The sequence below is a fragment of the Phocoena phocoena genome, chromosome 1 (assembly GCF_963924675.1).
Source record: "Phocoena phocoena chromosome 1, mPhoPho1.1, whole genome shotgun sequence".
NCBI classification, from domain to species: domain Eukaryota; kingdom Metazoa; phylum Chordata; class Mammalia; order Artiodactyla; family Phocoenidae; genus Phocoena; species Phocoena phocoena.
In genome coordinates this window covers 35,644,778-35,672,198 of record NC_089219.1, presented here as the reverse complement: position 1 = coordinate 35,672,198, position 27,421 = coordinate 35,644,778, and the positions used below count along the sequence as shown (strand labels likewise).

At 60.1% G+C, this 27,421-nt stretch overlaps 1 protein-coding gene across 6 annotated transcripts in view; it reads right to left on the bottom strand.

Moving 5' to 3' along the window:
* PTPRF (protein tyrosine phosphatase receptor type F) overlaps positions 1–27,421 on the bottom strand; it is an 85,801-nt gene that overhangs the window by 20,207 nt on the left and 38,173 nt on the right. Inside the window, exons 5-13 of one of the 6 annotated variants that reach the window (XM_065894169.1) lie at positions 23,914–23,931; positions 21,002–21,112; positions 17,150–17,161; positions 11,352–11,621; positions 9,247–9,828; positions 8,891–9,027; positions 8,297–8,441; positions 3,601–3,794; positions 45–71 (exon numbers count right to left, since the gene is read on the bottom strand). In XM_065894169.1, the coding sequence (XP_065750241.1) occupies positions 45–71; positions 3,601–3,794; positions 8,297–8,441; positions 8,891–9,027; positions 9,247–9,828; positions 11,352–11,621; positions 17,150–17,161; positions 21,002–21,112; positions 23,914–23,931 (1,496 nt within the window). Of the gene's footprint in view, positions 1–44; positions 72–3,600; positions 3,795–4,434; positions 4,741–8,296; positions 8,442–8,890; positions 9,028–9,246; positions 9,829–11,351; positions 11,622–17,149; positions 17,162–21,001; positions 21,113–23,913; positions 23,932–27,421 lie in introns of all 6 variants that reach the window. The other 5 variants (XM_065894179.1, XM_065894152.1, XM_065894160.1 and 2 more) reach the window with 5 other exon arrangements.

The window sequence follows — 27,421 nt, the reverse complement described above, 5'->3', positions numbered from 1 at the left end:
AGCCTGACCCAGGTCTTGCCCGCGCTCGCACACCTCTTACTTACATAGTCCTCGGACTCCTCTGGCCGCCACTGACCGCGGGAGAGGGAGAGAAAGGGAGACAGGATGTGAAGGACTCTGGCTCTGATGGGGCCTGGCCAGGGAGGGCAGATGGCGGGCACGGGCCTCTGAAGTGCCCTGGGGGGTGGCAACCCAGGACCACTCCCCATTCAAGGATCCCAGCCCCTGCCCCACGAGCCCAAATGTGTGTGGGCCCACCTGTGGGCACCAGGGCTGAGGAGGTGAGACCTGGAAAGCGGAGGGCCAGAGCGAGAGGGCTCCCTGACACTGAGGGGTCGTAGGGCGCCACCTGGAGGTACTTCGAGGGAAAGGCTGCCAGACTTGAGGGGTGGGCTCCACAGCTCAGGCAGAGGGGAGAGAAGACGCCGAGGGCAGTACATCTGTTTTGCCGGGGCCAGTCCTGGCCTAGGCTTGCCAACCAACCTGGTATGATTATTCACAATGTCTCCTCTCACTCTCAAAAGTATCCCAGTTGGGAAGACAGATTACCAGTGGCCCTAGGCAAGGAGGGTTGCCCTAGGAACAGCAGGAGCTATACCGTGGCTGGAAGGGGCCCAGGCAGGATGGCCAGCAAGATGGTAAGGGCCGTGAGTGCCAGCTCAGAGCCTGGACCCTGCCCCACAGGCAAAGGGGAAGCCCTCAGACCCCTGTTCCTTCCTGGGATGCTTGAAAATCAAGGTAGGAAGGCATATTTCTGGGCTGGCGCTGCTGCTCATTCTTGGTACATTCTTCTTCAGGCCATGGTGCATGTAGGTTTACTAGCTGGACAGGTAGAGGGAGGGAGGTTCTGTGGCACTGGAGGGCTGGCGGCTGGCAGCTGTCCAGCACAGCACAGGGAGATGGTCCATGCCATCCCCAGGATAGACGTGCCATGGGGTCCTCCGGCCCAGCGACCCTCACAGTGCTGGTCTGGTCTCTGTCCAATGGCCCCAGTGCCTCTGTTCTGGGAAGCTCTCTTGTAAAGTCCTTGCGAGCAGTGTGGGACAAGTATGGGAGGAGGCCATCAACTGTCCCTCCTGGCCACGGCCACTTTCTAGGGTGTGGCTGGGCCCAGCGCTGCTCTAGGTTCCTTGCCTGGGGTATCCTGCCATGTCCAAACCAGGCCTGGGAATGGAGGTGCTCACGAGGAGGAGAGTGAGAGAGAAGAACGGAAAGACAGAGGCTGAAGCAAAACAGAGGGAGAGAGGATGGAAGGGATTAGAGGACAGGAAAGAGAAGAGAACGAGACAGACAAAAACACTCTCAGGGAGAGGGAGAGAGAGGAAGGAAAAACAGACCATGGGAAAGGGACAAAATGAATGGATAAAGAAGATGTGGCACATACACACAATGGAGTATTACTCAGCCATAAAAAGCAACGAAATTGAGTTATCTGTAGTGAGGTGGATGGACCTAGAGTCTGTCATACAGAGTGAAGTAAGTCAGAAAGAGAAAAACAAATACCATATGCTAATGCGTATATATGGAATCTAAAAAAAAAAAAAAAAGGTACTGATGAACCTAGTGGCAGGGCAGGAATAAAGACGTAGACATAAATAATGGACTTGAGGACACGGGGTTGGGGGGAAGGGGGACCTGGGGTGAAGTGAGAGTGGCATGGACATACACACACTACCAAATGTAAAACAGATAGCTAATGGGAAGCAGCCGCATAGCACAGGGAGATCAGCTCGGTGCTTTGTGTCCACCTAGAGGGGTGGGATAGGGAGGGTGAGAGGGAGGCTCAAGAGGGAGGGGATATGGAGATATCTGTACGCATATGGCTGACTCACTCTGTTGTACAACAGAAACTAACACAGCGTTGTGAAGCAACTAAACTCCAATAAAGTTGTATTAAAATAAAAAAGGAGACGGGAGGTGGAGTCAGAGACCTGGAAAAACAGACAAGCTTGAGATGGAGACACACATGACAGGAGACAGGTCTGGCCACACAGCGGTGGAGGCACGCCCCCCACGGTTCTTTCAGAACTGACAGGGCCTGGACTGAGCAGATGGTGCTGTGGGGAAGGACAGGCCGTGGTGTCCTTGACCAGGTGCTCGGGGGACAGCTGGGCCCTGTGGCCAGGCTGGGGACCGGGCCCCATCTGCTCTTCTCCTAGCTTGGAGCAGAACAGTCCACTCCCGGCGGAGCTGCAAGGGCAGGCCCTCCGCCTTCACTCGGCTTCCCTAGAGGCCGGGCTCGTGTTTACCTCCTGTCACAGGTTGTTTGTGGCCAAGAGGACAGTGTCCCTCATCCTATGGCCCAGCTCCCTCCAAACCACTTAGGACCAGAAGGGGGCACCCGAAGTGAAGTGGCTTCTTTGGAACCCCACTGGCTGCAGCTGTGCTGCTGGCCCCCTGGGGCAGGAGGGGCCAGAAGGAGCTCATTCCCAGGATGTTTCTGGGTGGGTGTGTCTGCTGAGACTCCAGGAAGAGCCCTCAGCCTGCCCCAGGAATGCAGGAGGGTCCAAAAGCCCACTTCCTCCACCCCATTCCCTCAGCACCAGGCAGGCCAGAGGAGGAAGAGGGCACCCTCTGGGCAGTGGGCTGAGTCCAGCCGGAGAGACAAAGGCCCTCGTCTGCCTGTGGGTAAGTTCACCTCTAAGCGCAGCATGTAGAACACAGGATACGTGCTTGCACCTATCCTGGACAGGCGGGGGAATCAGGCTCTACCCCGCCACGGCCCCGATTCTGGATGGAAAGCCCTTGAGCACAGACACACCAGGTATTGTGAATCTTCGGCAGAATATTTTGGGTGGTAACTCGTGGTAGCAATTACAGCCCTTTCCCAGGAATCCTGAGACCAGGCTTCTTATCTGAGCTCAGCCACCCCTTATTGGGAAATTCAGGCCCCCTCGCCTAACCTCCCAGTACCCCAGGTTTTCCATCTGGGTAGCCAACCAGTGCTGAGAATAGCCCAGGGACTTCAGCCCAAGCTCACGGGCAAAATCCTCCTCCTCTGAGGACAAAGGGCACAGAGTGAGGTGTGCCACTGGGCGCAGGCCCAGCCCTCGAGAGCAAACATCAGGGGCTGTGCCATCCCCCTGCGTACCAGCCACAGAGCAACATCCCAGCCCGGCCATTCACAGAACTCTGCAATGCCACGGGCCAAGTCGGGGGAGATGACCACCCGGCTGGGGGAGCTGCCGAGGAGGAAAGTACATCTCGACAGCCCAGCCCGACGGCGAATGCACTTTCCGAAAACCACAAAGGAGGGCTGGAGGGGGCTGAGGCCTGGGTCTGTGCAGACAGTCCTCCTCACTGCTAGTGCTGGTGGCTGAGCCACAGCAGTGGCTGCCAGGCTGGGACTGTCACCAGGGCAGATGGGGCTGGCCGAGCCCGGACTGGCACAGCTCAGGCAGACCTAAGACAAGAGGAGGGAGTGTTCCGGGCACCTGGCCCTAACCTCCTGGTCTCAGCGCTTTCCTAGCCCGATAACAGCAGGGTGTCTTGGTGTCACAGTCCCTCTGAGGGCAGGTAGGGGAGGGGAGCAAACCTGGGTTCCAAAGAGCGAGTGGAATATTCTGGTCTCGCCCACCCGCCCACCTCCCGGTGTCACACCTGGGCCTCGGCCAGCATGACGTCCTGGATGATGGGTGGGCCGCGGGGCTCGCCATTCTCTAGCCGCACATAGGTGACCTGGTAGCCGCGGATCTGACCGTGCTGCTTGCTGGGGACGGGCAGCTTCCAGGAGACGCGCACGGCAGTGGAGTTCAGCGGCTCCACCTCCACCTTCCGTGGCGGCCCGCTGGGCACTGGGGACCAGGTGGAGAAGGAAGTTAGGTGCGTGGTATGGATCCGGGCACAGCATGCTCCAGGGCCTTGCCTTCGCACCCCACTGCCCCAGGAAAGGCCCTGATGCGGTTTCCTTAGACTGTCTGCCCTGGAGAGGAACGTGGAGGGCTCCCTCTGCCTGGCATGGGGAAGAGCCCGGGACCCTGTGACCCCTCTGGCCCAGGGCTGCCTCACTTGGTGGGGAGGGCTGAGGTGGGGAACAGGTGGAGGCGGGGCACCAGGCCTTCGACCACCCCAAGTCAGCACAACCTGGACTATCTCCTGGGCCCCACATCACGCCAACGTCTAGAGAGGCAGAGCCTCAGTGACTCTCCTGAGTGATTCTACTAGCCTCCCCAGTCCTCCTCCTTTCAAATCTTGGGTGGGCTGCCTCTTCGGCCTTAGCCTTTTAAGGCTCCAGCTGCCTTAAGGAAGCCCCGCAGCTGGGATTTGGGCACAGGTTGTCCCACAAGCTACACCTCCCTAGCTGGGGCCATTAAGCCTGCACTGGGAAGACAGCAAGTCCTTCTGGGCTTCCGGGAGGCCAAGGCCCTGGGAGCCCGGCGCGGGGGTCCAGCGGCACGGCGGCCCCCGCCCCCGCCTGCCCTCGGCGCTGCCTACCGTCCTCGTCGGTGCGCACCAGCACCGGGCTGCTCTCGGGGCCGGGGCCCACATCCGTGTGCGCCCGCACCCACACCCGGTATTCCGTCCACTTCTCCAGGCCCACCAGGTCCCAGCTGGAGTGCTCGCGGCCGATGCCGCCCACCACGTGCCGCTCGCGGTCCTCGCCGTCCACCGCCTCGTAGGCCACCGAGTACTGGGTGATGACGCCGTTGCGGCTGTCGGCTGGCGGTGGGACCCAACTTACCCGGACCGTGGTGGAGCCCACGCTCACGCACGTCACCTTCTGGGGAGGGGCGGAGGGGGCTGGGGAAGACAAATGGGGGGAAGCAGGCAGATGGAGGGTGGGGGTCAGAGACATGGCGACCAGTCACAGAGGACGGGAAACTCACCCAGGCAGGCTACTCCCCAGGTGCGTCATGGCTATCCCAGGGCCCCTCCAGGCAGGCTACCACCGCCACTGCCGCCAGACAGCCCGGCTCCCTCTGGAGCATAGGCTCTTCTCTCTCTCTCTCTCTCTCTCTCTCTCTCACACACACACACACACACACACACGCACACACAGCTCTAACACAGCATCTCACACACATACACTGTCTCACAACGCACAGGGCATCAGACACACACAAGCACGGGGCCACGCCACCCTCACTCCTGGTCACACCCACAACCACACACGGAGACCCTCCCCAGCTGCTGTGCTCACAGCTCTCGCTCTTCCCGGGACAAGTGACCTGATGGCTCTTCTGGTGCGAGGCTGCCTCGACAGGGTGTCTGCGGCTGAGCCACAGGAAACCACAGAGACTGGAGGCCCCCAGGCAGTTTGAAGGGAAAGTGCCCATTGGAGGGGCTCTCACTCATCAGGCTCCTTGCGTGTCAGGAGGTGGGTCTGTGCCCTCCTCGTTCCCAGTGATGTTTCCGGCTCCTATGCCCACTGAGGACTCTGCTGCCATCACCCGGGCTTTCTCATCTCGAGTTCTGCCACCGCCTCCTGCTCAGGTGACTCCAGCAGCCCCTCGATCCACTGGCTCCCAAGCCCCTCATCTTCAGAGCTTTCTCCTCCCCTGCGCTGCTGTGGTCCTGCCCCAGATGCGGCCACTCTCTCTAAAACTGTGGCCTCCGATACCCCCTCGCAGGCCCTCACCTCTTGGCCCAGCTCAGCGGCTCAGGGCCCCCAGCACTGCACCTGCTCTTCCCCCCCGGGGACCTCGTCCATTGACCTTCCTCCTTACTGCCCTCGATACTTACCAACACCCCAAATTCCCCTCTCTGAGCTCCTGCCCAGCCCGTCCCAAGCTCTGAATGAACCCACCCCCCATCTCCTCCAAGGTGGCATGGGGGTGGGTAGAAAAAGCCACCAAGGCAGGTTGGCACTCTGTGAGCACCCCATGGCCTCCCCCGGGCCGTCCATGCTGCCGGCCGGTCTCTGCTCTCTGCCCGGCTCCCTCTGCCACTTAATACAAAGTACCTTCCACCTCCTCCACGCTCCTCAAACCTCCAGCTCCTGTCGCCTCCCTTCGTCTCAGCAAGTGACCCCATCTCCTACTTTGCAGAGAAAACCTTAGCCTCCCAACAGCAGCTCCTCCGTCTCTTGCTACCAAACCCACCAGCCTGCATCGGCTCCGAGTCTCCCCTTCCCTCCCCTGGGAAGGGAGAGGGGTGCCCTCCCGTCCAAGGCCAATCTCTCCCATCGCCCGTGCTCTGCCCTCTTCCCCACCCCGAGCCTCCAACTGTCTCTCTCTTTTCCATATTTCTTACTTCTCCTCGTTGACACATTCCCAAGAGCATTTAAATACGCTCAAGATTTCCCCATCTTAAAAGACGCATCCCATCATCAGCCCCAGAGCTTCCCCCCACTGACTGCACCGGCCACAGTGTTCCCTCCCCCCAGCTAAGCTCTCTGTCTCTACTTCCTCAGCCCTCATACACGCTTCGTGGAACTCCAGTCAGCTTCGGCCCCTCATGCCAGGTCCACCCTCCACACTCCTAGACCTAGAGGACACGCCTGCGTCCCTCTGGCCCTGATCGCTCAGCAGCAGCATCTGGTCTCCTTCTTGGAAACCCTCTTCTTCCAGCCTCCAAGACCCCCCTCTCCTGGATTTCCTCCCACCTCTGGTCCTCCTTCCCACAGTCCCCCTCCAGCCCCGGGCCAGGACTCCAGCAGCCTGCCAAGCATCAGCACCTGGAGGGCACACAGCAGTCTGAGCTTGGGGGGCTTAGAACCAGGTGCGCCCCTCGCACCTGCTTCTGTCCCGTTTCCCGTCCTAGGGAGCGGCACCGCTCTCCTCCCAAGTCTCCACACCACGTACAAGGCTTCACCCCACGTGTCCCTCTCTCTCAGTCCCCCACACCTAACCCAGCCCCAAGTCTGGCCAGCGGCATCCCAGAGAGCTTTCAGATCCACCCCGTCACCTCGCCCGAGCCGTCGTCTCTTGCCTAGACTGATGCACCACCTCTTCACTGGTCTCCGGTGTCCTGTCGGGCTGGCCCGTGCGTTTGCACGCGGTAGGCAGGCAGCCCTCCTGCCTGTCCTGTGTCCCCGAGGCCCTGAATGCTGTGGTCCGGCGGCTGCTCCAGCCACATTGGCCAGTTGCTCGTCCCTGACCACAACCAAGTGCCTTCCTGCTTCTTGGTCTTTTGCACCTGCTGACCCCCTGCATGGGGCTTCTGGGTCACCCAAGGAAGCCCTCCTCGACCCTTCACATCAGATGAGGTTCCTGTCACATCACCTCTCCGCTGTCTCCCCTGCAGCACTTCACACAAAGATAATGAAAAGCTCATTGGATAGCTGTGGGTTTAATATCTGTCTTCCCCACCAGACTAGGACCGCCTTGGGCAGAGGCTGTGTCAGGGTTGTGCTGCTGGCCCTGCAGTGTGCGTGGGCCCCTAACAGGAGCATGGCAGGTGCTCACGGAATGAATCTATGAACGTCGGGTCACACATGGCACATTCACACAGTCCCGTGTGACATGGACAGCCTCAGAAGACCATCACGTGTCATCACATGTGCTCACTGTCTCAATGCCACGATCCCAACCAGCCACACACACACGGCCCCCTTATCACATACAGCCTCACAGACAGTGGCCCACTGTGGCCACGTGACCAGACAGCCTGTGGGCTCACGGTCTGCCACTGGGACAGCTGCAGGGATCCCGGACACCCCGAGACACACTCGCTGGACCCCACACAGACCCGACCACAGTGACATACACGTTCAGGTGCTGCAGCTGGCTGCTCGAACGTGCACACACCCACGGCATCAGGGTCCCACTCACACGGGAACGCAGGAACACACCGCGCCACAAAGTAGGCTCACACATGGCCTCACGACAGTCCAACACACGGGTGGCCACACAGTCCCAACGCGGGTCACACGGTCTCATCTGTCCTGCGTGCAGCTGGCTCAGTGTGATTGCGTGGCTCACACAGATTCCCATGGAGGCGGGGGGGCAAGAGGTAGGAATATGGGTAACAGGGAGATGAGATGTGGGGATATGGGGAGGGAAGACGCCCACCAAAGCTGGTCTGGGACACAGTGAGCACAGCGGTCCCTCCACTGAGGGTGGCCCAGGGGGCTAGTGTGACCAGCACAGACCGGGTGGTAAGAGGAGACGAATCAGAGACATAGAACTTACCTGGGCGGGGGTGGGGCTGAGGGAGGGCAGGAGTCGGGCAGGGAGCAGCGAGGGCAGCAGCCGCCTGGATGCAGACTAGAGGGCACTTACCTGCCCCTCACTGGGGGTCCAGACTGAGCCCAGGGCCCAGCAGATCTGACCACCCACCTGGTCGAAGGGAAGGGGTATGTGTGTGTCCGTGTCCCGCCCAGCCGTAGCAGACAGTGGCCCCGGGAGACACTCACTGGATTGTGCCGTGCGAGCCTCAACGGTGGGGGTGAACACGCCCACCCCCATCTCGGAGCGGGCAGCCAGCTGGAAGCGGTACAGGGTGTCGGGCTTCAGGTCCTCTACAGTGTAGGAGGACGTGGGGTCGAAGGTCACCTTGTGCTGGAAGAGCAAGGAGCACTCACCGACTGCCCTGACCTGAAAGGCCACTCAGAGGTCACCCCCAACGTGGGCTGACGCTGATCCCTGGGGACCCACCGTGGCTGCAGGGCTGGCTCCCTGCCACGTGGCCACCTGGACCGCGCAAGGGCACCTCACCGACAACATGGCCATGGGAACACCAGGGACACGTGGCCCCAGGGAACCTTAGGGCTCTACTGGAGCCACATGAGCCACAGAGCCTACGAGACCCAGGACAGACCTAGGACCTTTGTCCCTGGCACAGGGGTGACAAAGACTACAGAACCACACAGGCCACGTGGGCCCCGGAGCCTCAAGGGGCTGTGCCCACACAACCACAGAAATCGAGAAGAGCCTGCCTGGGTGAGCCCACCACAGATCGCCAGGGACCAGGCGGAGCCCTGCCACCTCTGGCCCTGCTGAGCGCTCACCTGCTGGCCCGCGTCCTCCGCCGCCCAGTACACCAGCTCGTACTTGATGATCCGCTCCTGCGGGGGCAGCAGCCACGAGAGCTGGATCCTGGTGTCGGAGTCCGCGTCGGCCTGGAAGTCCGCGGGCTGGGCGGGCACTGCAACACCCCGTGCCCGGCGCCGTCAGCCTCGCCAGTCACCCCGAGGGCAGGGGCACCCGGGGGAAGGAGGCAGGGGAAGTCAGGGTCTCACCCCCACGCCCACCCCGCCTTCCCCAGTGGCCGTGTGGGCGGACACGGGCCCCAAGCTCATGGCTGAGGGAGGAGGCGCCGCCCAGCCCTGTCCACCCCGAGTCTGCCCGGCCGGCCGGCGCCTACCTCCCTGCTGTGTCTTGACCTGGATGGTGGGGCTGGGGGGGCCGTCACCCACGGCGGTGAAGGCCAGCACGCGCAGGCTGTAGGTGATGCCGGGCAGCAGGCTGCCCACGGTGGTGAGGAGCCCGGCGTCCGTGTTGTGTTTGTGCCAGGCGCTCAGGGGGCGGCGGGAGTCGGGGGTGTAGTAGACACGGTAGCCCCGCACCAGGCCGTTGGGCTCCTCAGGCGGCTCCCACTGCACCAGCATGGTGCTGGCGCTCAGCATTCGCGCCTGCACGCGGCGCGGGGGGCTGGAGGGCGCCTGCTCCCCCGTGCGCGCCCGCACGGCCTCGCTGGGGGGCCCGCGCCCGATGCTGTTCACCGCCAGCACGCGGAAGGCGTACTCCGAGAAGGGGCTGAGGCCGCCGATGCTGTAGCGGGTGGTGGCCACGCCGTCCACCTCCTGGAAGGGGCCCTCTGCACCCGCCGGACGGTACTGGATGCCGTAGTAGGACACGGGCTCTGAGTTCCCAGAGTCCCAGGTCAGGGTGACACTGGTGGCAGTTGTCTCTGTCACCACAAGGTCAATCGGAGGCTTCGGCAGAGCTGGGGACAAAGTGGAAAGCTCAGGGCTTCCTGAGGTCATGACTCTAGGAGCCAACCCTGCCCTTGGGATTCATCCAACCGGAGTGTGGTTGAGCCCCACAGCCCACCCTGAAGAATGGCCTGGAAGGCCCTTGGTGACCTCTGAGTTCACTTAGTGGGGGCTGGTGGCCTTGGGTCATTCACTGTCTACCCAAGTCACTCCTAGGACTCCCTGGATCCTCACATCAGCCCTGGTAACTCATCTAACAAACAGACCCAGAGGGGGCCTGCCCACGCCCCATGCAGATGGGAGGCACACAGGCTGGGGAGCAGAGATCTCTGCCTCTGCAGCATGTCTGGGCTCCTCCACTGGCAAGAATGTGTAACAGGGGCTGGGAGAGGGACTTCCTTAGGGAATGGCCCTGGATTTGAGAAGGAGTGACGGGCTACTGGCCCCACAGACCACGTGGCTTGGCTCAAACTGAAGGTGAGGTCCCAGGTCCACAACCAATCACTCAACAAATAATACTGAGTGCCGACTCTGTGCCAGGCACTGTGCTAGGGCTGAGGACACACTGTCACACGGTCACGTCCCTGCCTCGTGGGGTTTACACTCCAGCGTTAAGAGAGAAACGATCAGTGAGTTGATAATCACGGTTCTGGTACGGGGAAAGACAGCAGAAAGCAGGGTGCTGAGATGGAGAAAACTCCAGGGGTGTTCCTGGATGGGGTGATCGGGAAAAGATTCACAGAACTGAGACCTGGAGAGTGAGATGGAGCCAGCGACGGCAAGGGAGGGGTGCGGGCATGGCGAAACTGAGGACTGTCAGCCTGCTCGGTTCATGGCAGTGAGGATCCTGGTCTTTATCCTAAAAGCAGCCGGAAGCCACTGGAAGGTGCTTCTCCCTTTCTTTAAAGGGGGTAACGTGATCCTGCTTTTTTTACCTTTTGAAAAAGACGATTCCAGCTGCAGAATGGGGGTGTGTTGGAAGGGAGAGTGGAAGCAGGACACCCCAAGGAGTCTGCTCTACATGCGCCTGTCCCAGGGCTCCGGGCGGGGAGAACCCACCCTCCTTCTACTGTTTCCCATCCTTCTTGCCAGGAGGCTGGTAAAGCCGAGGGCCTGGTGCTATGCAGTGGTTAGAGTGGTGTGCGGTGGAATCAGACGCCCAGGGTTCAAGTCCCTGCTCCATCATTTACCTCCGTGTGACCCTGCACCTCAGTTTCCTAACTTAAAAAATAAAATTGGGACAATGAGAGCACCTATCTCCAAGCGTGACACCACCTGAACAAAATAATCTTTGCTTACTAACCAGCACAGCGTCTGCCCCCAGGGACCTAACACCAGTTAGCTATAAGGATTAAGATAATTTCTGACAGAAGCCCCTCCCTCCACCAACTAAGGGCCAGGAGGACCCCGAGGCCGGGCACCAGGAGAGCAACGACCCTCAGCCCTGCCTGTGCCTCGGCAGCCACACTCGCCTGCCACGTCCCCTGCTACAGGGAAGGCCACGGGCCACGGCAGGCACACCAGTGGCACTCACCTTTCACGGTGACCTGGGCCGTGGCCTCAATCATGCCCAGCGAGGAGATGGCCACGCAGGTGTAGTTGGCGGAGCGCACCACGTTGCTGAGCTCCAGCACGTTGCGGCCGACTGGCATCTCATCCTCCTTGGTGAGCTCCTCGGCCCCCATCATCCACTTCACATAAGGCATGGGTGCACCCACGGCGACGCATGTCAGGTTCACGCTGCCGCCCGGCATCACCTCCTGGCTGCTGGGAGGGATGGAGAAACGAGGAGCCACGCGGCGCACTGCGGGAGGAGGGAGAGAGGCACTCACAGCCGGGGCAGGACACGTGGGGGGATGCAAGCGCAGGGGCCCCTCATCCAGGAAGCCCCTCTCATCAGAGCCAAGCCCACCTCAGAGACAGGAGGGGCGGAGTCCCTGGGTCCCGGCTGACCACCTCCCACCCCGCTCTCAGGGACTGTCTGGAACACGAGAGATTCCACAACCAAGCTCCCATTATACAGCCTAGGAAACTGAGGCCCAGGGTCACACAGGGATACACTGCAAGGCCTTGTCAGGGCCACATCCCAGGTCGCCTTCCAGTGCCCGCCCCTACCTGCTCCTGACCCCCCAGGGGTCTCCAGAGGGGCTAGCTGGGGCACTAGTGAAAGAGATCCAGGCACCCCAGGGTGGAGGGTCCTCAGAGCATGAGTGGGGCAGGGCAGAGGGTCAGCCTGGAAGTGACACGGCCACCCTCTCTCGAGCCACTGCCTCCACCTCCAGACCACGGTCCCAGGGGAAGAGATGAGGGCAGTGGCATGACCACCTGCCAGGACCTCAGCCATGCTCAAGGCACAGCCTGAGAACCCAGGAGTAGGGGCGGCCTCCAGGAGGGACTGGGCAGGGGTTTGGGTTCGGGGCGGGCCAGGGACGTGGTCCGCGGGCAGGATGGGCATGACGATGGCAGTAACATGATGAGGGTGCCAAGCAGACGGCCTTCAGCACCAATGAACGAGGATCTCAAGGGGGAGGGTGGCTGTGCCTGGCCACGACCTCCGGCCTTGGGCTCCCCGGGTCAGAAGCTGTTCTGAGCCTCTCAGTTCAAGGTGCAGCCAGGACCCCCCCACCCCCCTGCCAAAGTCGCGAGCTCGGCACAGACTTCCGGAACATGCAGAGGGAGGGAAGGCAGGCAAGACCTAGCCGTGGGCAGGCATGCTTGGCATGCAGGCGGGGCATGCAGCTGGTGGGCAGAGGCTGGGGTGTGTCCTTCCTGGGCAGCCCTACACACGGGGCTGGAGAAGGCAGGCAGCGAGCCTAAGAGGCCAGAGGGGACCACTCCGAGTGTGGGTCTCTGAGGGCCCTTGCTGGGGAGCCCAGGCATGCGGAGGACCCATGGTGCTACATTGAGAGCACCTCTACCACAAGTGCCAGACTGCTGCTCGCACGGCCCCAAAGCACAGAATCAGAGCTCGAAGTAACTGCAGACACCACCTGGCCCGACCTATGACCTCGCTACACAGGGGTCAAAGTGGCAGCCCACAGACCAGACGTCCAGCAGATCACCAGGTCCTGCTAATGCACCACCTAAAGTATCTTTCAAACGCTAATTTCTCCGCAAGTCCACAGGTGACTGCCACCTCCAAAGTCCAAGCCACCATCCTTCCCTGGATTCCTGTACCAGGTTCTCCTCTGCTCCTCCTGCCTTGCTGGCGCCCTCTGGGCCCCCGATCCCATAACTGGCCCTCCACAAACAGCTGGCACAAATCCAAACCTGCTCATATCACCCCCATGTTAAAATCTCCCGCGTGGCGTTTTAAAGGACTCCTCAGCCCAGACTATACCTTCCTCAGCCCCTGCCTCGACTCCAAGGCCTCCAGACAGAACCGAAGCACTGCCAGTGCCCCAGCGGGCCGGGCATGACCACCACCAGGGGCTGGGTCTACTTCCCTCTGTGCCCCAGGTTCACTGGGCTCTCAGCGCGTCCCGTGGGTGTCTAGCGTTCTGCCTCCCCCTAGAACTGGCATCCTCATCTTAGGAGAACCATCTCGGCCCCCACTCTCAGTTCTTGGGGTACATGACCCAGATCTGGCTAACAAGAAAGAGACTTCGGACTGCTGTGAAAACTATTAGACGAATGCCCAACCAAACCGTTCAAATATCTGGATCCAGGCCTGCCTGACACCAAATCTGCTTCTACGTCTTTAGTTTTTTAAGACAAAGGTTTCCTTGCTGCGATTACGCTGATAGTAGTGGGCTTCTGTCAGCTGTCCTAAAGCTGGGAGTCTACACTGAATGACAGCAGCACGTCACAGGTCTCTACCTGTGCTGCAGTGCTGTGCAGCGGGGAACGGGTGGATCCCGGGTACGTGGTTGGCAGGAAGAAGCCACGACAAAGAGCCTCCTCTGAGCACTCGCCGCAGATGGCACAAGGGTGAGGCTGCGAGGCACGCACATGGTGCAGGCACTCCCTGGGCTCTGGCACTGAGCCCGGGGGGCAGGCCACGGAGGAGAGGCAGGGCTGCCGGTGAAGGCACAGCCCTGCCTCGAGCAGAAAGGTACAGCGGTCTTGACTAAGTGAAGACTCTCCTCTCGGCCAGTGGCTGCCCCGCCTCCTCCTTGTTCATAGGCATCCAAATGGGTCTGGGGGAAGGAGACCACTGTTGAGCACCTCCTATGTGCTGCAGGTTTCCACACTGTGGATGCTAGCACCTCCCAGTTACAGACGGGGGGAACTGACTGAAGACTGACACTTTGGGGAGTAGGTCTGTGGGATGAAAAAGCTCGCGTCCCTTTGAGACCCGGCTCACAGGGCTGAAAAGAGAGACCTAGGAGGCTCCACAAAGAAGGTCCTGGGTCAGCCGAGGCTGCCAGGGGAAGACACTTTCCAGCTGACATGAGGATGGGCCTTGAGCCTGTGTCAGGTCACAGCTGCAAGCCTGACTGTGGTCAGTGGCAGAATCTTGGGACCTGATCAGGTCCCTGGACATAAGGACAAAGAGCCCCAGGAGAAGGAAGTAGGTCCTTGGCCGATAAACCTTGGGTCCCAAGCTAGCAGTGCAGGAAACTGACTGGGCTTTAACTCAAATAGTCCCGGAGAACGGGGTTTTCTGTGCTACTGCCAGGAAACGGAGGCCCTTTGGGAACTAACATCGAGAAGAGTTTTTATTTTGTTTATTTATTAATTTATTTATTGCGGTACGTGGGCCTCTCACTGCTGTGGCCTCTCCCGTTGCGGATGGAGCACAGGCTCCGGACACGCAGGCTCAGCGGCCATGGCTCAAGGGCCCACCCACTCGGCGGCATGTGGGATCTTCCTGGACGGGCACGAACCCGTGTCCCCTGCATCGGCAGGCAGACTCTCAACCACTGCGCTACCAGGGAAGCCCTGTTTTTATTTTAATTTTCCCCCTCCTAGATGCAGGTGGAAGGGAGAAGCCCAGGGGCTAAGGTGAGTGAGAGGTCAGATGTGACCCTTGGGGTCACCCCTAGCACCACGCAAGGGCCTCAAGCCTAGGGACTCCTGGAAGGCACACCCTGGCAGGGTGCCACCCTTCATGCTTTCACAGGGATACACAGCCACACACGAGGAGCCTGGACGCGGTTTCCCACAGCTGACTCATCTTCCCCACAGTGTGAGAGAGGTCAGGGTAGGTCCACAGAGGGAGGGTGGGGGCAACAGAGGTGAGAGACTACCTCCTGGGACCCCAAGTGACCATGCGGGCCCGCATCTGGGACCTGCCTGGATGGCCACCCCCATCCCAAGATCCAGGGGTGACTGGCGTCTCCCTGCAACAGTCCCACCGCCACTCCTCCCGCTGTCACAGACACAAGGCCTCCCAAAGGGGCAGGACTCGCCAGGGACTCGGTCTATTGACAGAAGCAACAGCAGGGAAGGAAAAACCAGAGCCGGGGAAAAATGCACTTAGGGTCTAATCTTGAGCTCCAACAATGCCGGTCTATCACCGTTCCCTGTGCATCCTCAGAGCTGACATTTTATAGACAATTTCCAAAACAGGGCCTTGCCATTGCTGGATTATATTCCAGCTGTAACTTTTAAGTCTAATAATTGGAGCTGACAACCCGCTATGACAGGGCGGAGTGGCACCTGGAGGCATCAGCATTCAGTGGGGTGACAGCCTAACCGCGGGGGCAGGCAGCCCCGCAATCTGCATTTACTCACGGAAATCTCTCTGATGAAAATAACACAGCGTTCAGGAGGGGATAAGGGGCAGGATCCACTGTATCAAGATAAAATAACTCTTTAATAAATAACCTTGTGGCTGCCGCAGAGCAGTAATTAAATGCCGGCATACTCGGCACACAGTTTTAAGTAAAGCTGGAAAAATGTTAAGATGGAATTATCAGCGCCAAACAAATTACCAGCCGGGCAAATCCCCCTGGAATATTTAGAAACTCATTTATGCCTTCCCATTAAAGATTTGTGTACATGCTTATTTTGGTGGGACCACAGACGGAGAGAAGAAGGGACAAGGGACTAGGAGGGTGGGGGAAGGGATGCAGGGGTAGGCGGCTGCAGGCTGGGCTCTCTCTGCTGATGACTGTTTTCTGAACCGACCCGGCAGATCTGCCTGGTCAGCGAAATGGTGTAACTGAAATGCCCCAGAGCTCAGGAGTGCATATGGATGGATATGGGGCTGATATCTGAGCCGAGGCCACAGCCCTCCTCCCGACTGGCTCCCTCTCCCTCGCGGAGGAAACTCAAGCCGCAGAGAGAATGCAACAGGGGACCAGGTGGCCCGGGTCTGCTCCCTGGGGCTTAGCCCAAAGCCCAGGAGACAGGAGGACCTCCTCTGACCACTCAGACCATGTGACACAGGACCGCTAGCCCTTACTGCTGGTCCCAGGACTGGAGGAGGTAGGGGCCTGGCCCCGGGGATGTGAGACTGCTCTGGAATGGGCTGCTGGAGTCTCTAAGAAGCGCTCCCCAAACTGCGGCTGGGCCAGGGCCTCTTGCAGGCTCCCACGTGGGCCTCCCTAAATGGAAGTTGACCGTTCAGTCAGGTGTGAGCTCCTGCCCTGAATGCCTAGCACCCAGCATGGGACTGAGGAAGTGCCAGCTGTCTGGGGGGCTTGGGCAGAGAGAAGGGCCTGGGGCAGGTGGGAAGACCCTCATTTGGATCTGATCAGAGACGGAAAAGACAAGTCCCTGGGGGACTTACTCAGTGAGCCAAGATGGCGCCCCCCCCACCCAGCGCCCCGGACCCTAAACTCAGTAGGCAGACCAGGGCTGTTGCCCATCCAGCCTGGCAGAGGGGCTCAAGGACAGCACAGACTCTGTAGGGCTCTCGCCCTGTGCTGCAGGATCTTGAGGGGCGAGCTCGTTCCCCTTAGCCCTCGCCCTTCATCTTCCCAGCGGTTTCGACTGAGCTTGGACAAACGTGGATTTTAGGTGAGGGGGACTGTGGAAGGCTCCACAGGTATGTGTAAAGCCCTACAGCTCTTACTGCTCCCACAACCACTCCTGAGCTCCACCTGGAGCAGAGAGCTGGCCTGGCCTGGGCACAAAGGCAGGGACCAGTCTTGGGCCATGCACCATGCCCACCTGACCTCTCCAGCAGGGGAGCCCAGCTAAGGGGACATGCAGACACGTGGGGTGTCAGGGACCCAAGCAGCAGAAACATGCGGGGCAGGGGGGCCTGCCCACCCACCACTGGTCCTGCCCGCCTGCCGCCCAAACAGTGGAGCGCAGAGCCCAATGGGCGGGCAGGCCTGACTGGGGCCTGAGGAGCTGACCGAGCCCGCCGTTCCCTATGGACGGGAGCATCCCGTCGATGGGCGAACTGTAGATGGATAAGAAGTGAAAAGGACCAACCTTCTCGCTGATCTGAGAGATGAGAGTTTGGGTTGATGGCAGAGTGCGATGAGGATGAGGAGGAAATAAAAAAAGACAAGGAGAAACACAGAGAGTAAAAACAGGCCAACCTTCATCTGCCCACACAGCACGGAAACGAGACAAGACTCTCGTGCCCCACGCACACGCATGTGCCCACAGGTGCGCGCGGACCACGCCGCTCACAAAAGACTCAGGACTCATGGAGGACACGGCGGACAGGGCTGCGTCCCGCTGGCAGGCACTAGGTGCCAAGGGTGGGACAGGGAGGGGCGGGAGCGGGGCACAGGCAGGCCCCCATGCCTCACGCGCACCTCAAGGCTCGGACAGACCCAGTGAGCTGGGTTCTGGGGTCAGGGCCCACCCAGCCCACAAACCCACCAAGGCGCATGGGCCACTAGAACCCCGCCACCTTGAGGCAGCCCCACGCTGTGTGGCACCAGAGCGTGAACTGCTGGTCTGGGAGCCTGTAGGGAGAAAGGCCGTGGAGCCACCGCCCTGCTTAGAGACAGCTGTGGCCCAGCGGCCAGGTCCCTGCAGAGAAGGGGGAAGGGTGGGGGCAGGTAGGCCAGGCTCTGTGGGAGGCGTGGCTCCTCCCCGGTGCCTGGCAGCTGTGTGTCCTAAGAGCTGGAGGAGAGAGACGCTGTGGATGGAAGGAGAGAGTGAGTCACTGGGGGAGGGAGTCGGACGGACGGAGAGAGGTTGGTCCACCCAGCAGGCCTGGGCCGACTACACTGTGGGTGGCGCTGCAGGCAATTGTGAGCAAAGTCAGACGAAACTGGGTGATGAAGGCCCAACACTGCTATCCCCACAGCAGGAGCACCTCCGGACTGTGTGCCCGGCACTGGGCCAGGAGCATTACATGCACGGTCCCATGAAATGCAGCAACTTAAGGTCTCAGAGAGACAATGGGAACCCCAAGTCTGGGGGACAGAGGGACGTGAGGTGGACACTGAAGCCAAATCTGAGGAGGAGACACGGCCTCAGGCCCCGTGGGCACGGCAGATGGCAGTCAGAGACGGATGGAGACGACAGCCAGCGCGAGGCTGTCCATCCAGAGCAGTGTTTCTTAACGGCGGGGGGGCGGAGGATTCCCCCAAGCGACACTGGGCAAGCTCTGGAGACACTGTGAGTTGTGACAAGGGGGCGGTACGGGCACCTAGTGGGTCAGTAAACATCCCACAACGCCCAGGACAGCCCCACACAGCTAAGGGTTACTGGGCCCCAAATGTCAATGGAGCTGGAATCCACACTGAACCGGATGCTGAGGTTCCTGATGGCTGGAGCCCAGTGGGGGCCTCCCAGTGGCTGCCGCTTGGCTGCGAGGCAGCGGGGCACAGGCCAGTGGGCAGGCCAGCACTGGGGGCTTCTCCATGCATGGACCACCCACAAGCAGGGTTCAGGATACAGAATTCGTGGCCAGCACCGCAGAGGCTGTGCCAGAGGGGCTGGGGTTGATGGGCCCTCAGCACTGCTGGGGGCAGAAAGCAGGGGCTTTACCAGGACCGTGATGAGGAGGGGGTGGACCCCAGAGGCCAGGGTCCTAGGAGCAGGGCTTTCTAGGTGTCTAGAAGTCCACAGTAAGGCCTGTCCTGGAGCTACAGGGCAAACTGCTCTCTGCAAAGCAGGGCAGGCACAGATTCAGGTGGGGCCTGGTTATGAGGCAGGTCCTACGGACAGACTTAGAACAGGCCCTTAGACACCAGGGCCCACAGGAATGTGTGTGTGTGTGCATGTGTCAGAGAGAGGGAGAGACAAGGCAAGTGGGGTTGGGATACCCTATTTCAGAATCCCTAGCAAGTGGGGCTAGAACTAAAGGAACCCCTACATTCCCTGCCCAAAAGGCCTGTGGAAATGGGCCCAGGAAGGCAGTTCAGGAAGACCTGGTGGAAGGGGGGATGGGCCAGAGTCCTGCCTGAGCTCACCACGTGTAGACAGTGGGGTCCCCACAGAGAAGGGTAAGAGGGGCTGCAGGTAAGAGCCTCCCGGTCGGTGCCTGAGCCACCAGCTACAGCAGCAGCCGAGCTCAGCTCATCCAAAGAGACCCACTGTCCTGCCTCAGGGCTAAGGCTGGTGTGATGGTGACTTTGGAGAACTCTGCCCAGCCAAGACGACGATGCCCAGTCCATCCACCTTGGGTCTGGGCCTTCTCCTGCCTCAGGACGGCCTCTGCACCTCTGCCCCAGGAAATGTGCCCATCTGACCGCACCCGTGCAGCTTGCTTGGCATACACAGCGGCTCTGCCGCGCCCCTCCTCTCCCTGGTGCAGCCACACGCAGTGAGGGACTTTGTTGCCGAGGCCCGGAGCCTCCACGTTCTTGAGGTTATGGTCTTTGGGAAGAAGTGCTTGGTCAGGCCCACGCAGCAGGGGGAGTGGTCTGGGTGGGAGGAGGCAGGTCTTTGAGGAGGGTTGACCCAGCTGCTCCTCTCAGAGGGGACGCGTCAGGGCCCTGTGCGCCGGTCAGAGCTCTGCCTGAAGCAGGGTGGGGGAAGGCTGTGCAACTTACAACACTCCTCTCGGCCATCTGGGTGGCTTGCACGCTCCTGGCCTCCATGCCCTGACGCCGCTCCTTAAGACAGGCCCTGGGCCAGCCCAGGGGAGCCTCGGAGAGCAGAACGGCTGCGAAGGGGACCGGTGGGGACCTCCCGTCCCATGCCCCTAATTCCGATGAGGCATCAACCAGTCTCTGAAGCACAATTTGCCCATCACCTGTGGCCTCTCGGGATCTTGTGCCCTGACACATCACAGCCCCTCAATAAGCACGTGGGTTGATGGCTTAATTCTCTCTGCCCTGTCTGACCATGTGGCCCCGAAGGGTGGGACAGGCCGCTGCCATTGCCGTGCCCCAGGCTTGGCCCTGGGCGGACAGGCAGACGACACCCTTTGCGAAGTTGCAGTATGCACTCAGCATGGTGAAATCATCACTGCAAGGAAACTGCATCCACTTTCCTTCACAGATCCCCGGAGTGGAGACGGTTTCACTTTAATGATGCCCATCTGTGCGGGAGGGTTAAGCGGGGGGGGGGGATGGCAGGGGTAGGAGGGGCGCCTAGGGCCCCTCCTGGACACCGTGCACACAAAACCCAGTGTTCTCAGGAAGGGGTAGGTGGCCAGCTTTGGTTCCCCTGGGGCTGTGAGCATAACAGACTGAACAGGCCAAAACAGTCCCCAGACCCTCTCTGCTGGGTACCCGGACTTGCAAAAGTGTGGGATCCACGAAGTCCCAGCAAGGAACACCTAAAACACACTAGATGCTCACCCGTAGGGGCTCAAAGCTGCCTTGGCCTGACCCCCTACACAGGGTCCTGGCTGATGACAAAGCACAGCTGGCTCCTCCTCCAGGAAGGTCCCAGGCAAACCTGGTCAGAAGGCAGGTACACCTGGCCCGGAGCCCACCCTGCTGGGGTGGGCAGGACACACTCAAGGAAGACCAGGCAGGTGTGTACACGTTCACACACACACGTGTGCCTGCTCTCTCTCTCTCTCACACACACACACACACACACACACACACACACATGCACGTCTGCTCGGAAGGCTCTAGACTCCCACGGGGCTCTGGGCCCATGAGGCAGGACCTACAAGAGATACAAATGCTCCCAAGAGTGTCTGTTTCCCAAAGGGCCTGCGGGAGGAAGGCAAAGTCGGGGCGGATGTTAGGAGCTTGCCCAGTGGGAGCTGCTGCTGCTACGGCTGCTGCAGAAAGAGGTGGAAAGGAGGAGAGACTGGGCCCACGGCAGCCCGCTAAGTCCACACCAAGGCTCGGGGCAGCAGGCCCGGCGAGGGCAGCTCAGCTCCGTAGAATCAGGGCTGGGCACCGCCTGAGTCCTTACCTCGCACATACAGGTTGGCGGGGGCCGAGTAGCGTGTGCCTGCGGAGTTGGTCGCCACACACTCGTACTTGCCTTGGTCCGACTCCTCGCTGCTCTCAATCTGCAAGGCACCTGTGGGGACACAAAGACAACGGTCAAGCCTGCGACCCGAGGAGGGGTCTCGATAGCATCTGAGGCTTGTGTTGACCAGATGTTGCAGACATCAGGGCCACACCCCGGCACTAGTGCTGCCTCCGGGAAGCTCTCCCTGACAAGCCCGGAGGCCTCCTGGCTGGAACGGAGGGTCGTGCTCTGGAGCACAATCCCACCCCACGCGCGGTCCACCGGTTGGGCCTGCTGGCTCGCCCAGGGGCTCCACCCCATCCCCCATCTCCACTGAGTGTCTGCCATACTCTGGCTGGTACTGGAGCCTGTTTGCCAATGAGCATCCCCATCAGAGCACTGTGGAGCCAGGCGTGGGTGGGACAGCCTGTAGACCGGCTGGCCTGGGACCTCTAAGCGTGCAATGCCCTCCTCGGCAAGACCTGAGACTCTGCCGCCCACCAGAACCCACAGGAAAGAAGGGGTGGCCCTGTGGGCCCGGTGCCCAGCAGCCGTTGCTCCCAGCACCCCCCATCCCCCCCTCCCCCCCATCAGCCCCACCCATTCCGGCTCCTCTCCTCAGCCTGGTCCTGCTAAAGTGCTTCGACCCACCACGGCTCCTGCATAATTCAGGAGGCTAATGGAGGATGCAGCTCGCACTCGGGCCAGCGCCCTGAAGGGCTGCTTTGGCCACAGACGGACAGACAGGAGCCGGGACTGGGGGTGCCGCTGAAAAGGACGCTCACAGAGGGTGGAGGAAAGGGCTGGGGCCAGTCCTGCCAGGTCCAGGCCAGGGAGGCCGAGGTGAAGGCGGGGTGGGAGAAGGGGGTGAAACCGGCCGACATGGCCACCTCCAGCCCTGGCAGTAAACGCCTGAGAACTCTGCTGGTGAGAGCACACCGGGCAAACCGTCTGTGACAGGGAACACCCCGAGGGACCAGCAACGCCCGCTCCCTGGAACAAGCCGACGGACAATCACACCCACACAGGACGGTCCAATGGACAGTTAACAACCCCACAGGACACAGCCTGACAAAAACCACTGCCTGCACAGACCTACCCCTCCCAGAGCCCAGGCCAGCTGACAGTCACGCCCACACAGGACACACACAGAACTGCCTGACCCCACCTGACCTGACCTGACCAGAGCCACTAGAAGAGTTCCAGGCCACGCTCTCATGGCTCAGGCCCCAGGGGAAGGGCCACTGCGTCTGAACTACAGCCCCTTCACCACCCGACACCCCTCTTCCACCACCCAGACCTGGGGCAGCAGGAGGGGCGTGAACATCCAAGGGGCTAGGAGCTGGAGGTGGGGAGAGGGCTGCCCAGGCTGGGCCCTGATACTAAGGGAAAATGGGCTGGCCTGCTCTGTGGTCCTGGGCAGCCCTCCCCACCAGCATCAGGGAGTGTGAGGGCCCAGGGCCTGTGCCGAATACCCATCTCCTGTGAGAACAGCAGCGATGGGCACTCAACGGGTCATGTTTATGGGATGGATGGACGTTGTCACAGAAAATGTTCATTCAAGCAGGTGGGGCTCAGGGCCCTGGCCAGAGGGAGGGGGGCTATATCAAGGTCAGCTCAGCTGGGGGTAGCGGGAGTCCTGGCTGGTGCCACAGGCGGGAGCAGGGAGTGGTACCTGGGTGGGATCCCTGCTGGGGGAGGAGGCTCCCCTGCACTGAGAGCCAGGACTGGTCAAGGGACCCAACACAGATCCTCAGCCTACTGCACAAAGAAACCCCCAAATCTGGAACCAAGACCAAGACCCAGCAGCGGGGGCACTGACGAGTCAGTACAGGCTGAGAGGATGGGCGGGGGGATCCGGAGGCTGAGTCCTGTCCTCAGCGGGTGATGGACAAGATGCACCACAGGGGAGCAGCTGCTCCACCCAGCCACATCTTCTGTTCCAAGAGCAGCCTGGCCCTAAACTCTGAGGGTCTAGATGTGCCCAAGAATACTGAATAAAAGCATCATGGAAGCAATCATTTTACAGGGTGCCTGCTCTGGGCCAGACACTGCCCAAACCCTCTTCCTCTCCTCTAATCCTCACGACCCCATGAGGAAGGTGGGGCCCTGGCCCTGACTTAAGAGGAAACAGACTTCTGAGAGACAAATTGAGTTTTTAAAGGAGTTGAGGTGAGTCAAACTCGAACCGGACCTCTGAGTACAGTCCGGGCTTGGAATCGCAGAATGTAGGGTCCTGCTGCATGAAAGCAGCTGGGGCCGATAGGTCAGGGGATCAGGCTACCTAGGGTCCTGTTTATTTCTGGTGTCATCCCAGCCCCTACGTTAAAGTCTCAACTGTGCGTCCCTCCTAGCGTTTGCTGGGCTGGGGGATCTACAGGGGGATCCTCATTCTACTACAGGGCTGGGATGTTAAGGGGGAAGTTAGTAATAATTGAGGGCCCAAGACAAAGAAGGTTCTCAAGAGGGAAGGCAAGGCTTGGTCGTGCTCCTCCACCTCATGGGAAGACTTTCTGTCTCTGGCCAGCCTTGAGGACCAGGGCCTGGCTTCCCTGCAGGAGTCAACAGAGCCCCTTCTGTGCGGCTGGCCTAGAAGGCCTGGGCAGTTGGGCTTCCAGCCCCAAAACAGGGATGAGCCGAGTATCTCCACAACCCAGACTTGCAATGGATGAGTCACAGGAGGGGATGGCTGAGAGTGGATGTGTGTGGTGGCCGGTGGTGCTGAAGGGGCTGGAGCTGGAGATGAGGAGGCTGGAGAGGTCGGGATGGGGGATGCGGGAGGTGACGGACGGGACTGGACGGGATGGAGTGGTGGTGACGGCGGTGGCGGCGAGGCGTGGTGTGGTGAGATGCACGGACAGCATTCTTACCTCTGATTGGTGAACCACCTGGCGAGGTAATTTGAATGCAAATAAGATCAGAGAGAAGCATTAGTACAAAAGGAAGGAAAGCCAAATCAGATAAAATAAAACATGAGAGAGGGCCTTAAATATACAGAGAAGTTGAGGCGTGGCTTAGGTGTGAGCAAGCACCAGGCTGCGTGTAGGCAAAGCTGTGTTCCCCGGGTCGCCGGCACGGCTCTGGGGAGGGGGAGGCTGAGGCTGGGCCGGCAGGGCTGGGGGTGCCAGGAATCAGGGTGGTGAGTCAGGGCTCCTGCAGACTCCACCGGCTGAGCTCAGTGGAAGGTCAAGGTGAAGAGAAGAGGCAATAACCCCACCCTGCAGGGCTCTCCAGATTCCACAGGTGAGTAGGATTTCAAAACAGAGCACTTACCCAAAGCAGGGCATTTAAGCAGACCAAAGAAAGGGCTAAAGGGAGAGCTCACCTCAGGCTATCACCAGACCAGCCCTCCACAAACACACACACCAGCCCCCTACTCACCACCCGGTGGCAGACCCCTGTAAAGCCACCTGACCTTGCTAAAGACCTTGCTAAAACGCGACTGACGGCACAGTCCTCCCACCCGATTGGTGAGAGCCAGGGGCCATTCCCCGCCCCCGCCCCTTGCCTGTTCATTGCCTTGTAACCCTGGGAATCAGCAGCCTCTAGGCTGCTCACCCTGCAAATGCCTATTGTGGGGCAATTATGAGGTCTGGACACGCTCCCTTCCCAACAGGGACCCATCCGGAGGAGTGAGGGGCCTGTGGGCAGGCCCAGGTCAGCCCCATCCACCCTGCCCTTCTCTGCCCACTTCTGGGGAGGGAAGTGTGCAGGGAAACAAACACTGGTTACTACCTCATCGAACCTGAAGACACCCACTTAGGAGGAATTATCCACCTGCGCAAGAATGAGGAAACAGAAGCTGAGGAACATTAAGTGCCCAAAGCCGAGGGTCACACAGCTTATGAGGTGGCAGGAACTAACCAGGTCTGGCTCACAGCCTTCCCACTGGACACAGAGGCTGGAGACAAGGCCAAGGCAGCTGCTGGGACCTGGGCTGGGTGCAAGGCACGCAGAGGCTGTCCAGGAAGACCCATCATCACCGTGATCCTCCAAGCGTGGTCCACGGATCTTCAGTGTCCCCAGAGGCCCCTTCGGGGGGTCCGCAAGGTCAAAGCCATTTTCATAATACTGAGAAGCTTTTTGCCTTTTCCACCCTAGTTCGCTCATGAACATACAGTGGAGTTTCCCAGAGGCTTCAGGACATGTGATAGCACAACAGACCCAAAGCAGATGCAGGTATGAGAATCCAGCTGTCTTCTATTAAACCCCAAATTAAAGAGATTTGTAAAAGTGTAAAACAGGGGCACTCTTCTCACTAAATGCTTTTGTTTCACGAAATATGATTATTTTCCATTAAAAAATATTGTTTACGTTAACATGTAATGGGATTTTTAATTATTTTAAAGTGGATTAATAAATATTTAAAATCTTCTCAGTCTTAACATCTAATCTGGCAAATACTGATAAATAAAACCCACACAAACAAAAGCTCTTGGAGGTCCTCTGATATTTACAATCAGGGGTCCCGAGACCAAAAAGTCCACACGGCTGATCAACTCCTACAGTCCAGGCCTGACCTGGTATGGGGAGGGGAACTGGGAGAGGGAGGGGTGGCAGCGTAGATGCTCCAGGACTGGGACACCCTAGCTTCCGGCCTCAGCTCTTCTGAAACCTAGCCTGTTGTGTGACAAGTCTCTGGGCCTCTCCGAAAAGTCGTTTCCCCACCAAACGGAAAAAATCTGCCTTTTCGATTTCCCGAGATGGGTGTGGGAGACTGGAGGGTCCCCCGGATTTCACATTGCCCCTGAGGGGTGCCAGTGTGTTCAGACAAGAGGGACCATCACTGAGAGCGGCCCTCCTGGCAGACCGGCTGATGGTGGGACGGAGGAGGGGCTACAGCCCTCAGGCCCACCGCAGAGTCCCATCCGCTGGGACATCCCGGCGTCCTCTTCCCGCACCCGATGCCGGCGTCCCGGCTCAGGTGTCAGGGTGAGCAGTGGACAGGGTGGGCAAGTGGTCCTCCAGGGTAATGGGGATGGCAGCGTGCACACGCAGGCGCTGGGAGGAGCGGAGCACAGGCGGTGTCCCGCAGGGGCCCGTCCAGGCTTGGCAGAGTGCAGGGCCAACAGCAGTGGCTTGGAGCCCCACTTGGAGGTCAGCCCCCTCGCTGCTCCAGTGATGCTGCCCGCTCCTGACTTCCACTCTCCCTGAGCTTGTGCCCATTCCTCCAGGGCCCACACCAGGCCTCAAGTTAAAATCCTCCCAGAGGCTCAGGCTGTGGCGGCAGGTGACATCACTTCGGAGAAGAAGGCGCCTGTCGAGCAGGATTCGTGCCTGGGCCGCGCACGCCGCCAGCTGCCCTCCTCTCCAGCTCTTCACGCCCTGGTGACACGTGCTGGGGCTCGGCCCGCAGATGCCTGAGGAGTTCTGGGTACTGGTCAGGGCGGGCCTGAGGTCCGGGGAGGACGAGACTATGGCGCTCTGGGGCCCTAGCAGGGTCCAGCTGCTCCCCAGGCTCCAGGTTAGTCAGATGTGACAGAAGCCCCCTGGATGCCGTCCCGGGGGAGCTCCCTGGCCTCGGATCTCCACGTGACCCGGGGTGGGTGACTCCCTAACTCAGCTGTAAAGTAGGCATGATAATCACAAACTGTCCTACTTCTCAGGGTTGCAGGAGAATCAAGTGCAACCAAAGGCAGGAAAGCACTTTGTAAGCTGTTGGTGACACGTTAACTGTGAGGCCCTTGTAAAAGCCGAGCGCTCAGGGGCCCGATTCCACTCCAACAGGCATGTCAGATGTGCATGGCACAGCCCCAGCACACTTCTCAATGGTACAGGACAGGGGCAGCAGCTATTGGGTCAAGGGTCAGGGCCCGGGGTCAGGCAGTGATGGAGACAGTCCTGTCAGTTATTGCGGAGGTGGGATGACTGAGGCCCCTCAGGTGCCATCCCAGGAGTTGGACGCTGGGCCCACTACCCTTAGGTTACAGCTTCCAGGAGGCAGGAAAGGTCAAACAAGAAAGCAGGGGGAATGAATGTTAGTCTGAAAGGACAGGGCCCAAAGGTCACGTTCAGGAAATCATTCATCCTAAGGGCTCAGAGATGCCTGTCCTATGGCGGGGCTTGTGCTGGCCACTTGCAGGGCCCTCACAGACGGGAGCCAATCCCAGGCCCTCCCTGCAGAGTGCCCAGCCGAAGTGAGCAGAGCTGGAGCCAGACGGTGACAACACAAAGCAGGGTGAATCCTGAAGGAGCAGGTCTCAGGCAGAGAAGGGGAGCTTCACGTTCCAGTGAACGTGAGCAGAGGGCAAGGATGTGGTCGGGGGCTCAGTGCAAGTCGGGGAGTGGCCGGAGCTACGAAGAGCCCCATTCGCGGAACCCTCATCATACGCCAGTCGACTACAGCTCTCACTGCCTTTGTCTCACTTAATCCTCACT